Genomic DNA, 14275 nt, shown 5'->3' on the forward strand with positions numbered 1-14275 from the left:
GTGAATTAATTCAACCTTTGTGCAACGGATACTCTCCCATGTGAAATAATGTTCTATAGTATAATGAACTATAATCTATGAATTATCGTAACTATACTGTAAATCGGATTGTATCCCGAGTGTATTAATGTAGCTCTACTGTGTATCGGATTGTATCCCAAGTGAATGAATGTAACTGTACTGCTTATCGAATTGTATACCAAGTGAATGAATGTAACTATACTGTGTATTCGAATTGTATCCCAAGTGAATGAACGTAACTATACTGTGTATAGGATTGTATCCCAAGTGAATGAATGTAACTATACTGTGTATTGGATTGTATCCCAAGTGAATGAATGTAACTATACTGTGTACTGGATTGTATCCCAAGTGAATGAATGTAACTATACTGTGTATCGGAGAGTATCCCAAGTGAATTAATGTAACTATACTGTGTATTGGATTGTATCCCAAGTGAATGAATGTAACTATACTGTGTATCGGAGAGTATCCCAAGTGAATAAATGTAACTATACTGTGTATCGGATTGTATCCCAAGTGAATAAATGTAACTATACTGTGTATCGGATTGTATCCCATGTGAATGAATTTAACTATACTGTGTATCGGATTGTATCCCAAGTGAATGAATGTAACTATACTGTGTATCGGATTATTTCCCGACTGAATGGTTTTATCCCATTAGTTATACGTCCCATTTGTCACACACCTCTATAATCCCAGTTGTTACACAGTTCGGGGGGAGGACAGGAAAGGATGAATTAAGACAACACCTGGTGAGTAATGGACCAGCCCCAAGTGGAGAACCACTAAATATAATAGTAAATATACTAACTGCCAAGCCCGAGTGGTATTGTGAAATGTTATGATCTGACAAAAAGGCAACTAATCTGTGTTGAATTTAGTTTATCTGTCTTGCAACAATATTCATGAAACAAGAAGATGTAACTGTAGTGTGGATCGGATCAGATCCCGACTGAGTTTTGCTGTGAATCTGGTTGTATCCCAACTATTTTATTCTAACTGTCCCGTGAATTGGAAATCCTGACTGAATAAATGTGGATGTGCTGTGAGTCGGATTCTATCCAAAGGAAAATAATCAAAATATTTTAGTTGCAACATCATCATACCTCATTAATTTATCAGGGTTGTATAAAGGTTGGGTTTATTTCAGCGAGTATTACTCGGTACATGCTTAGGTTATGCCATGGTAATTAGAATCAGGCTGCTAGTCATCGATCTAAACTTCTTCTCAAGCATCACTGCTGTGGTGTGACTATTCCCGTAGACGCTCGGTATAAAGAGAGGGCGGTTATGATACCAATGTAGTCCGACTCGTTGACCTTCTCGCCGCCTCCATGACCATCAGTGCCATTCAACTGTTCCCTGTCGCATGTGATGTTTTCATCATCGGTGACCTCTACGATGATGTCTCCCGTCAGACAGATCCCTGTACTGTTGTTGTGGGTGGTGTAGACGGAACCAATATCAGGAATCAATGATATTAAATAAAAGCAATATTTCATAAATGTGATCCATTTCGCCAAGGCGGACGTTTTGTTTTAGATAGTTTTGGAGTTTGAAACACATTTGCTTGTCAAGGAAAGTATTCGTACGCAGAAAAAAAGTTCCTGCAATGGCGGTATAGAATTCCATTCAAAACGTTCAAGTCTTAAGAAATCCGTTTGCGTCCTGTGGGGCATCATTCATAACAATGACTACCTTTTGGACTCAATGACCTACGAGCACAGTTCTCATTGGTATCGAAGATAGTTACTATAGAATACTAGTCTACGGTAAAAGCATTAATGAGAAATTGAGTAATACTATAAACATTACCGACTAATTCATCTTCAACTCGAAATGGCCTGTCGGCTTTCTTGAAGGATAAAAACAATGTGCATATTGATGCCAACATTATGTATTGTCATTTGATAAAGCCGTGTTTTAGTGCAGTAGCTGTGTATTCTCCACTTGACAGTGACACACGGAGAGGTGATAGTAGGTGCAGAACAGTTCAAGCAGTTTTCAAGCTTTGATTCTGAACCAAAGAACAAAATTACAAAATTATGTATTGTCATTTGATAAAGCCGTGTTTTAGTGCAGTAGCTGTGTATTCTCCACTTGGCAGTGACACACGGAGAGGTGATAGTAGGTGCAGAACAGTTCAAGCAGTATACAAGTTTTGATTCTGAACCAAAGAACAAAACATATGTTATCAGAAGAACACATTCAGAAACATTGCACGATATACGATATATTATTTTTTATTTACACGTGAGAGATTATATATACGCTGTCTGACCAGCTGATATAACATAGGACTTGCTTGTTTACTCAATCAACATATAAACTAAACTTCATAAACACTTTGACCCCGACTCATTAGTGACCACTCCACAAAAGTTGTTTTTTTCTGGATATTTTTAAATAATTGTGAATGTCGTATCTCAATTATATTTCATGCACAAATTTCATATGATTTTGTATTTCATGATACAACTTGGATATTTTTTCGTTTACAGGCAGACACAAATTTATTAGATTAAAAGAGGATGTCTACATATAGTGTCGTTGTTTCCTGGCAGACACAAATTGATGACATTTAAAGGGAATGTCTATATATAGTGCATCAATGCTAAAAGTCAAATTGCGATTATCTAAATGATAGGCTGATCATACTATAAAACAAAATAATGGGAAACAAGAAATATCAATAATATAACCAAACATCTTCTACCTATAGATGGATATTAGAAGGACAGGCCGGGTAATGTGAAGGGATACTGCACACTTTCGTAGAACACTGTAAGACACTTCGCATTACACACAGTACATTTTCGTAGAGTTCGTTTTGTTGTTGCCGCGCATGTGCCCCATTCTCACAGCATACAGCTGGTCGTAGCTCTTTCTGCAGCTGTGTGCAGCTGCATTGTGTAAAGCGGCAATCACTAACACACTGCAAAAGATAGAGTTACATTCGAACTATCGCCGATCAGTTCTCAACACATGGTACGAAGCAAGTGCACACAAAAAAATTCATTGATCATACACACAACTTCAAAAGGACTGTTTTACATAGGATTATTTTATGATTCAGTACATTCGTATATTATTGTATATATTACCATATAAATAACTTTCTAAATTTCATCCATTAGACATGTGGTGTATCGCTTATTCTGTGAAATGTATATGATGTACACAACGACAATAGCAAAAGGGCAAATGCTATTTATCACAAATAGTGTACACATACATGTACATGTAGGAAAAGAGTACATATAACAGTATTAGGAAGTTTATCGGGATTAAGTGTGATCGTGTATTGCAGTATGGTATACATTATATTGTCAATTAAAGGTCATAATGTAAGCATGTTTTTTCATCATATTTATCTTTGTTTATGTATTTCTATATCTGAGTGCATAAGGACCCACCAGGGGAAAAGGGCCCTTGTGGCTGCAATGAAACAATAGTTTGTGACGTAATAAAGAGGAACGTTTGACGTCAACGTACTTCCGTTAAAAATGCCCTTGTGTACAAAATGTATAAAAAATCTACTTGTTCTCTCGATAGTTTATAATATAATGCAAACATTATTTAAAAACAATTCAGCATAGATGTTTACGTTCAATTAATCAGCTGTTATCTAAAAACTGCAATTATCACATTAACAGTTATAAGTCAGTCCAAATGTTTGATGCCATGTACAATGTAGCTCTGTAATAAAGATTTCCTAAGATAATCTAGTTTAAAATTATAATGATAAGTGAAAATGTGATTTTTCACCCATAAGGTTCCTTTTCCCCGGTGGGTCACATATTTCAAATAACTTTGTCTACTTACTTCTATTCCTTTCAACACGAACACTCCTCCTGATACGGGTGTCGAGGTAGGCGAACTTCATCAAACAATTGTCCTCGTCGCGGAGCATACATAATCGATAGTCTGTAATGTAACACACTCAAGATAGAACTTTCATCATTTTGTATTATAAACACCTAACCAGAAGTTTCCATATATGTATAATTGTGCCTCTAGCGTAAACAACAACGACGGAACACTTTCCAGAGCCCCTTGCAAATTCCGACCATATGTGCTTATGAATCACTACAAATAGTGATGAAGCCAGGTGTTCGCAAAAAGGGGACCGTATCCTGCCACAGCGGTGGCACTCGTCACATATACATGCAAAGGCGAGACAATTATTCACCTGAACGGGAACATATGGTTCAAGAACAAATATGGAAGTGCTTCTGACATCATTTTGTCACTGAAGTATCAATTTTGTAAATGTCCTCCAGAGTTCTACATTTTGAAACTTTACTTATCTTTTGAAGGTTGATCAAGACGTTTAGAATTCATACACATTCCTAGTTTTATCTATTCTTATATCAATATCAGAAAATATTTATTCATGTATCGCTGTATCATCCGAATTACACGATGTGTGTTCGAGACATGACATTTGAAATCATGCACTCTGGTGTCATTCACTTTAATGTCCAGGCAAAAATAATTCCGTCAATTGCATTTGCACGTTAATTAAAATACCGGTTCAAGATAGTGTAGGCAACATAATCTATCGTTTGACCAATACGGGTGACGCCACAGATGCATCTCGTGCTGATAATTAGTAATATCTCTAATAGTCCTTAGAACACAGACAAATTTAAAAGTATGTGTTATGAGGATCGCAACTAGGATTTCGAGAAGGTCATTCTACGGTAGACATTTTTGTCATACAAGCTTAAGCACTCCGCCATTCAGACAGTTTGGTCCTCATTCCACGTATTTTCATACACATTCAGTGAACTCACAAGCGAAAGTCAATTTTTAAGTAAAAAATAATGTTGGAACAGTTGTGAAGACGAACAATATCATTCTGTTTTGGTCTGTCTGCATTTCAAAGAAAGTAGACACACATTCGCCGAATATTACTATCGGTACCCCTCCAGGCAAAAACAGCGTATTTCATCAACGACTATTCCAATTAAAGAGTTTGCGTTATGTTTGAAAACGTAATGCACATCATTATGGAAATACATAATACAATAACTGTTATGATTGTTTAAACATAAGTAGAGTTTAAACATAAATAAGTTTAAATCAACATATAAGTAAAATCGTTTGTCTACACATTCTACTCTCGGCTGCGAGGACCCAAAATCCTAAATATAGAAAATAATCCACTCAATCCTCTCACAATAAATTGAAAACTTATAATGAGCCTTACACATAAAAGGTTGAACTCATTCGTTGAGTTGGAAATAGATAGTCACGAAATATTAGTTAGGGTAAGATGACATCCGTATCTTGAAATAAATGGTTGCTATTAAATGAAGTCAATGAACTAGTTTTCCTTATTGCGAAGTTTTTGGGCCATGAGATACTGGGTCATCACTGAACTAACTATATGCGTCATTATCCATATATATCACGCGTAGCAGCTGATCACAAATCACTCTTATTGACCCCTACTACTATCGAGATTATCCCCTCACAATCACATCAAGAGGAAACTGGTCACAATTTGCATTTGAAAGCAATATATGACAGCTGTGACCATGAGGTACCGATAGGGCAGGACATGCTTAGTAATTCGTTTTCGCGAACACCTGGTGTCAGTGGTCAATTCATATCATTCCCATGGCTATTTTACGTTTTACGCCAAATGGAATCTGTCCTGGTGGATAATCACCAGTGCTAGTTATTCTCTTGCATTGACGTTTTATCTGTACAATCAAACCTGTACCTGCCCTATACCTTTGCGGTATTATTCAAAATGACCATGGTGGACGCACATGCATGACATCCTGAAATAATCATGCACCAGCTCCATTTTTCAAACACAATGACCTACAAAACATATCAGAGTATATACTAATGTTACACATTTCTGCTACAATCTTTTGCCGCTATTCGACTCATTTATTGGTATTGGAAGAAATGGATGACTAACAAGAACAGAAAGATCAGAATTTTAGATTCCCATCTCAATTTTTTCACCAGAAGCAAACATGACCATTAAACAGAAATGAGGGTTCTCCAACACTGTTGCAAACGCTTACTTGGACCATCACGTTCCTGCACCGCAACATCGTCGACGATTTCGATGCCAAGGACGCCGCATCTTGTATTGCACTGTTCAGGGGTCAGACTTCCGCTTGCAAAGACAAAGCACTGGACACAGGGCATCAACCTCTGACACGGCCCCGGACACGACTGTTGAGAAGAGAGGGACATATATAGATGCTTAACGGCGGTCTCAGCAACATCCCAGTCCTAAACGCGACATAATGTACCGACGATGGGGGAAAACCCGGTTCTTAAGGGTGGCGGTTCAAGCTTTATCCATTATGCTACCCCAAATTCTCAGAGAAATGAATTTGTACCACGATGCATGTCCTGAACAGTGTTGTACAAAACATTGGACTTTACAAGGATGAGACAGGACAAAAAATCCTAATTGTTTATCATTAGTCACATACTGCACTTGACACACGTGAAAACAGTTTATGAATGTTGGTATGTCAACACAAAGTAATATGGTTTATAGAGAATGCGGGAGATTCCCATTGTACATTGTATCTTACACTCTTTGTATGAAGTATTGGTGTAAAATTATAATAATGCCTGAACACGGTTTACCTAAGAAAGCCTACAACATGCTTGTACACCTCGATAATCTTTGAAAGAACACATGGGCTTCCTGTATACGTACATTGGTTTTTACATATGGCTTTGGTTTCATTTGGCTGTCCCACACAATTGGTAATGCAAATGTTTTTATTAAGTACTTTCGCATGCGTGCCATTGATATCTTTTTATCAGAAGTTACGAATTGCATACCATCCATCAATGTATCAATTTCCAAATATATCTAAGCTTAATTAATTAATGTCTTCTATAAATATTAATGAACTGAAGCCTTTGACTGCGTATATATTGCATGCAATGAATTTTAGAAATGATAAGATGAGTGACTTAAACAAGTAGAAATCAATATGTCCACCCACTATCCACACAGGTTTGTACTATAGGCATATGGCCTTTCAGTATTTCTGTAATATAGATTGATTGACAATTTTCATCAGAAATGACATTCAGATATTTACGAAAAATCCAGAAATGATACTTATCGTCAGTTCAAGTCATTGCTTGAACCAGAATCATAGAATTATCTTGTTATCCAGGTATCCAACTACACCCGTAATTAACGCAACATTTTTACTTTTGTTTGCTGATGATGTAATTCTTTTTCTGGTCTACAAAATCGAATTAAAGTGTTAGATGTGTATTGTAAGGAAGATAATTTAGAAGTAAATTTGGACAAATCTAAAGTGGTTGTCTTTAAAAATGGATGCACGGCTTCTAAGCACGAACAATAATATTTTCAGGGTAACCAAATCGAGCGTGTATCTTTATTATTAATATATGGGAATCATATTTTCACAAAATCTGTCCTGGGAAAAGCACTTTGACAGTTCTACTGTACAATCTAAAAATATTTTGTTTGGTATTTTGAATCCCTTTCAAAGTTGAAACCTCTCCCACAGGATGTATGTCTTAAGATATGTGACTCTGAAGTGATGTCTGTTGTGCTACGCGAAGCTGAAATATGGGGATTTGATTGTACAGATGTAGCGGGTAAATATCTGGTGTAAAATTATCCACACCTAAACACATTGTCCGTGTTGAATGTATCAGGTATCCCACATATATACTCATAAACGCTGTGTTAAATACTGGTATAAATTGTTGTGTATGCCGACCTCTGGTTTTCCCAAAATAATTGTTATAATCTACTACTTGGATTCTAGCCATGGTAAAATTAACTGGGCTTCAATGGTTGAAATTTTTCATATATAAAAATGGGATTTGGATTTGTCTGGGAAGATCAGTCTATTGGCAGTATAGATTCTTGAGTTTATGGCGAGATCACACAACCTGTACCAGCAGGAGTGACATGCCTCCCTATCTCCAGGCTCTAAAACGTTCTCGCACTTATTATTTAAACCCATGTTTGGCGTTGATCCATATATTTGCTGTATCACTATGAACAAGTTTGGCAAGGTCAAGATGTGGCTCACATCGTCTAAATAGAAACTGGTAGATAAGTGAGCATGCCAAGAAACCAAAGAACATGTGATTTGTGAAGTTGCGGTTATGTTGAAAGAGAATACCATTTAATATTGATATATAGTGCATATGAACACCTATGGCAATTGCGTGTCCCCAAAAGTATTATATATTATCCAAGTGTAAACACATTTAACATGTTAATGTCTAAAAACATTTCGAATACTTTACAAAATATGGGAATGTTTATGTTCTATGCAAATAATTTGAGAAAAGAAATGTAAAAAATTGACTGTAGCACCGTTGCCAAAGTGTAATTGGCCGATGGCTCATCCTTCGTGAATAAATTATGATGATTATGAATTGCAACCTTGACTTTGTATCTTTTCAAATATGTTATGTAACTCCGATGTATTGTATATTGGCCTGTGGCCTTTCACACAATACATAATTGATTATGCTGAGTGAGTGAGTGAACAATATTTCAGTTATGTCAGGACGACGTAGCTATTTATGGGAAGAAAGCCCAAGGTAGCGCGGGCTGTAGACATTTGTAAAAATATTGTCATAGCGACAGATTTACGACTACCATTGTCTGAAGAACATTTAATTGCAAAGCTCATTAGCCTGGAGCCATGTCATCTATATGCCTTGAAAGACTTAATAGCTATTATTTATAAGATGCTAATCCTAATTGTTAATCCCCATTATTGTGTACATCGACCATCTGCCATCCTGCTGATGAATTACTGTTTACATTTATATTTATTACTTACTAAATGTCAGGTGACCTTGGCTATATGAAACCATGGCTACAGGGTAATTTGCCTTTGGAGTCAAATGTACTTCAGAAAATGGTAGTCATAAATCAGTCTCTATAGATTGAAAAAAGGAGGAGAAAGAAAGGTCTTACCCTAAGCCTAGCTAGGGTTAGGCTGGGTGCTCCGGGGCACCTAGACAACAACCACTACCACCATGTGCTGACCTGGCACATAGTGTCTTCTGTATGTATATATCAACATGTATAAAGTAAAACTGTATATACCGCAAGCCATCGTCTCCAAGTTGTCACTTCCTACTGAGAACCATACGTCGGCCCCTTTCACATACGTGCATGCAAATTATTCATTAATCAACGCCAGACCACACGCGTTGTTAATATAAGCGACAAACCCCTTTTCTATGATCATAAGAAATACCTGCTAAAGGCAAACTTCAGTGTACGACTGCGACTATTATCATATGCTTATGAATCACTATTAAGTTGTGTTGATAGCGGTTGTTCGCGAAAAGGTTGCACTAACACATACAGAGGCAAGTCAAGTGTAAGGAATTGCATCATTTGTTGTTTAACGCCGCACTCAGCAATATTCCAGCTGTATGACGGCGGTTTGTAAATAATCGAGTCTGGACCAGACAATCCAGTCATTGACATCATGAGCATCGATCCACGCAATTGGGATACGATGACATGCACCAAACAAGTCAGTGAACCTGACCACCCGATCCCGTTAGTCGCCTCTCACGACAAGCAAGGGTTGCTAAAGGCCTATTCTACCCCGGATCTTCACAGGACGGGGAATTATATCGGATCATTCTTTTGGCACTGACAAAATGCGGAACTGTCCTCCTCGGGCCTGATGCTGACAAACCAAGAGACACAATCCGAAACAACACTGGACTGGCAAGCTCGATGACGTTGCTGCAAATTACACCGCCAAAATATGACCTGATTATAGATACACGTACCGGACAATCATCACATGTAACGCCACGGAAGTCAGAATTGCATCTGCACATGTTACTGAAACACCTCCCTTGGCCGTTGCAGATCAACTGAAAGTAGAAAATCGACGTATTATGCACAAGGGTTATGTAATCGAACGCTTTAACCACTAGGCTACCCCACCGCCCAGAGTCACTACCAAATAGTGATTTATTATCAGGTGTTCGCGAGGGTATCCTGTCCAAACAGTGGCAAAGGAAAGTCAAGCAAGTGTTCGCCATAACAAACATGGCAACTCAGGGTACAGACAACAGCGTTGTCTACCATAACACTTTACACATTTTGAATCCTTCCATAAGGAATGCTGTAACCCCGATCAAACAACTGTTTATCAGGGGTCGTATAACTGTTTGAAATCTTGTAGAAAAAGCATGCTTAAGAAGTTGTGCAATGGAGACACGAAAGCAATGCGGTGTAACCTCCCATTTATGATCGTCCGCTGCATTTCTTAGCATCGGTGATGGATGGACTTTATATAAACTCACGTGCAAAAGAAACGTCTCCAAACATTTTTCAACTAACAAACACGAATAGATAATGACGTTTTATATGAATAACAAAAAGGTATGTAAAGCATGTGTGACAGAAGTAAAAAGAAGATGTTAAATGGAACAGCTGTAGAGTCAATGTTATCACAAGGGGGTCAATTGTCCAGTATTTGAGCACAAGCCAAAGTGGCAAATCAGAAAAACACAGAGGTTGAAAATGGAATGCAGACTGTCAATAACGCGAATGTCCACCCCTAGCGTCGATACATGCCAGAACACGTCGTCGGGCCGGTTGTGTAAGTCTTCTGATCACGTGATTGGGGATCTGACGCCATTCTCTCTGCAGTGCCTGAGCCAGTGCATTTCTCGTCAACGGAGGGTGTGGCAGTTGTCGAATCCGACGTCCAAGATGGTCCCACAAGTCTTCTATCGGAGACATGTCTCGGGATCTTGGTGGCCAAGGCAGGACGGGCACGTCGTTGGCGCTTGACAGCTGCAGTGTGTGGTGTGGCATTGTCTTGCTGAAACAAGGTTCCTGGATTTTGCTGGAGGAAAGGCAGGACATGGGGCTGCAGAACTTCATCAATATACCGACGGGCTGTCAGGTTGCCATCGATGATAATGAGGTCGGTCTTGGTGTTCCCACAAATGCCTCCCCAAACCATCACACTCCCTCCACCGTCAGCTCTCTTCAACTGGAACCTACTTTCGTGGCTGAAAAGGACTCTTTGCCAGTTTCGTTGCTGCCACTGACGAACACGTCTTGCCCATGCCAATCTTCGACGTCGATATTCGAGCGTTAACGTCATGCCCTTGAACGGTCTGTAGGCTCTGATTCCTCACTCACGGAGTGGTCTCGAGACTATCCACCTGCTGACACGATGACCAAGGCTATGCGCTGATGATGACGTCACAGTGAGGAATCTATTCCTTAAATGAAGCGTACGTAGATAACGGTCTTCTTGTGGCGTAGTGACTTTTGGTCGACCACTCCTTGGCCTGTCTGCTGTCCTGCCAGTTTGTCTGTAACGTGTGACTAGTCTGCCAATCGTTTTGCGCAGCCCATGATTCTTGCAACATGGTCGTGAGTTGCCCCCATCTCCAACATTCCAATCGCTCTTTGTCTCTGTTCCCCAGTTAATCTAGGCGTTTTCTGCGGGGTTTTCAGACGCTGATGATTGCAAAGAACAGTTTCCAACGGGTTTTATAACCGATATTCATACGGGTGATTTCCTGCACGTGCAGGGAATTTCACTGAATAAAGTCATTTTTACCCGCTTCTGACATGCAGCACGCGAATTTCCTTGAGATACCATGCATTGGTGTGTTTGGGCAATGTGTTCCGAACTGTTTTTCATGTTTTTGACTATATTCAACAATTATAATATAATTCTAACTTTGGGGACGTTTCTTTTGCACGTGAGTGTATAACACACGTTGTAGCGGCAGTCCCGAGTTGCGTAGTGGCCACAATGTTCCTACACTGCCGGGCAAACGAAAGTATACCCCCCATGTTTGATGGTGGCAAAAACTAAATCAAGCAAGAAATGGCTATGCGATGGTGATGTAATTGATGCGAGTATCATAGTTTATGTTTTGGGTCTGAGGCTTGCAGTGTTTCGACTGTTTTCACCCTTGGTAATAATAAAGCAGCGCCATGAGCATTCACTCGGTAAATAAAACTAGGCGAATTATAAATACACGTATTAGTATATGAGATGTTTTAATAACGTTTGGAAATATTTTGGACAAATCCAATTTTCAAGTGTTTACTGTTTTTTGCCCGGCAGTTTATTCCAGCTGACATCCTCAATGAATTATACTATACTTTACCCCTGTCACGGGACTCCTGCAGTTGTCGGTAGACATGTCGATGCTGCAATCTTCCCCACTGAAGCCGTCGTTACAGATGCACTGACCACACGAACAGCGTCCACGACCTGCAACATCAACGTTGATGGTGCAACGACAACTTAACTCTGGTTTTGTGTTTTGTAATCTTAATTATTTATTTGGGTTTTTTTGATGATCTGTACCATTTTAAACAGAGAATGGGGTGTATATACTTGTATATTTGTCGGTTTAAAGATACAATATAATGTTCGCAGAAACGTGGACTATACGGGAACATCCATTCCCATGACAGATCATGAGTTCTTTTCTCTATAAAGTTATCTACTACAAGTAGAATATCCATATATTGGGCATTGTATAAAACACTCTCGCCAAATTGTAAACTTCTTTTCTTCTCTTTGATCAAATCTTTTTTTCCATTTGAGAGATGAATTATTCACATGTGTTAACACCCAACTAGAAGGTTCTAACGTGTAAACGGTGCCCAAACGTAGAGAGAGAGAGAGAGAGAGAGAGAGAGAGAGAGAGAGAGAGAGAGAGAGAGAGAGAGAGAGAGAGAGAGAGAGAGAGAGAGAGAAATATATATAAAAGTTCAAAGTCCAAAGATTGAGCGGTATAATTTATTTAACCGGTGTCACGAATGTAATTTTCAAGAGTCCATTTATACTGTTACGCTGTTTTAACGTCACAGTGCACTCTAACATATTTTGACCTCACAGTAGGACGCATTACAGGGTGTGGTGAACGCGTACGGCACATACAGAAATAAGTACCCTAGTGGCAGGAACATGTACAATAATTGAATAAAATAATTCAATTATATGGGGCCATTTCATTTTTGTTTGAAAGTATACACAAAGAAAAAGTTAAGCACACCCTAATGTATTTCATTATATTTGGTCCTAATATTTGTAACTGTCATGAAAGATTTAATTACGGGAAGCATTGTTTTCCCCGACATGATGTAATCAGTCATGCGTGACGAAAGCTCACGTGCCATGCGTGGTATGCTCTTGCAGCATGCTACCCTCGAGTATTTCTAAAAGCAGTGTGTCAAAACGTTAAAATTGCCTTCTTAAGCTCGGTTTTAAACAGTTATTCCATCACATTGTGGAATGAAGGCGATTATCAAACGCCACAAGATGGCAAATAATCGGCATAATGCATGCATAACGCAGGAATGTCTTGTAATGCCATTGGTCGAAATTTGGGGTATCATCACACTGTCGTAAGCCGTTTAGTCGAGAAACATGCTCAGAACGGTGATGTACAGGACCGTCCCAGATCCGGAAGACCTCCCGTGACGACACATCGCGAAGACAGGGACCTTCCTCGTCTCATACGCCGAGAACCCTTTTTAACAAGTACTCGTCTGAAACAGTTGTGGTTGCCCAATCTTCGTTTCAGCACTAGAACCGTCAGGAACCGGCTGAAAGCAGCAGGACTGAGGGCTAGACGAGTCATAAAGCATCCCTTGTTGAGAGATCACCGCAAAGCTGCTCGTTTAGCATGATGTATTGCGCACAGAACTGGAATCTGAGAACTTGGAGACGGATCCATTGGTCAGATGAAAGTCGCTTTCTGCTCCACGTCACTGATGGAAGAACGAGAGTTTGGAGGCACCGGAACACGGCCTACATCCCCAGGAACATTAAATCGACTGGTGCATACAGCGGGGGCTCGATAATGGTTTCGGGATGTATCTCTCATGATTGCAGGTTGGATTTGGTCACCATAAGGGGCAACTTAACAGGGACTCAGTATATCCGGTACGTTTTGAGGCCAGTCGTCGTTCCTCATTTTGACAACCACTTTCTTGCTACTCGACCTCAGTACATGGATGACAATGCCAGGCCTCATCGTTTGCATGCAGTCGTGAATTACACGAGGGCCAATGCAATAACGACTCTACCCTGGCCAGCAATGAGCCCAGATTTGAGCCCCCTTGAACATGTTTTGGATATTCTGGGGCGGCGCACACAGGCACGAGATCCTCCTGTACAGGATTTACACCAATTGGAAGCAGCATTGCATCAGGAGTGGTTGTTGACCAATCAAC

The 14275-nt window shown here is 39.4% G+C and overlaps 1 protein-coding gene across 3 annotated transcripts in view; it reads right to left on the bottom strand.

Annotated features, from left to right (window-relative positions):
• Positions 1-2254: 2254 nt before the first annotated feature.
• LOC124134185 (integrin beta-1-like) overlaps positions 2255-14275 on the bottom strand; it is a 46305-nt gene continuing 34284 nt past the window's right edge. For all 3 annotated transcript variants that reach the window (XM_046498894.2, XM_046498895.2, XM_046498896.2), the window contains 5 exons: positions 12196-12302; positions 9838-9924; positions 6078-6231; positions 3853-3954; positions 2255-2962 (listed from right to left, as the gene is read on the bottom strand). In XM_046498894.2, the coding sequence (XP_046354850.1) occupies positions 2955-2962; positions 3853-3954; positions 6078-6231; positions 9838-9924; positions 12196-12302 (458 nt within the window). In that variant the 3' untranslated portion in view covers positions 2255-2954. The remainder of the gene's footprint in view (positions 2963-3852; positions 3955-6077; positions 6232-9837; positions 9925-12195; positions 12303-14275) is intronic.

Source organism: Haliotis rufescens, unplaced genomic scaffold (genome assembly GCF_023055435.1).
Source record: "Haliotis rufescens isolate VD_foot unplaced genomic scaffold, xgHalRufe1.0.p SCAF_1, whole genome shotgun sequence".
NCBI classification, from domain to species: Eukaryota; Metazoa; Mollusca; class Gastropoda; order Lepetellida; family Haliotidae; genus Haliotis; species Haliotis rufescens.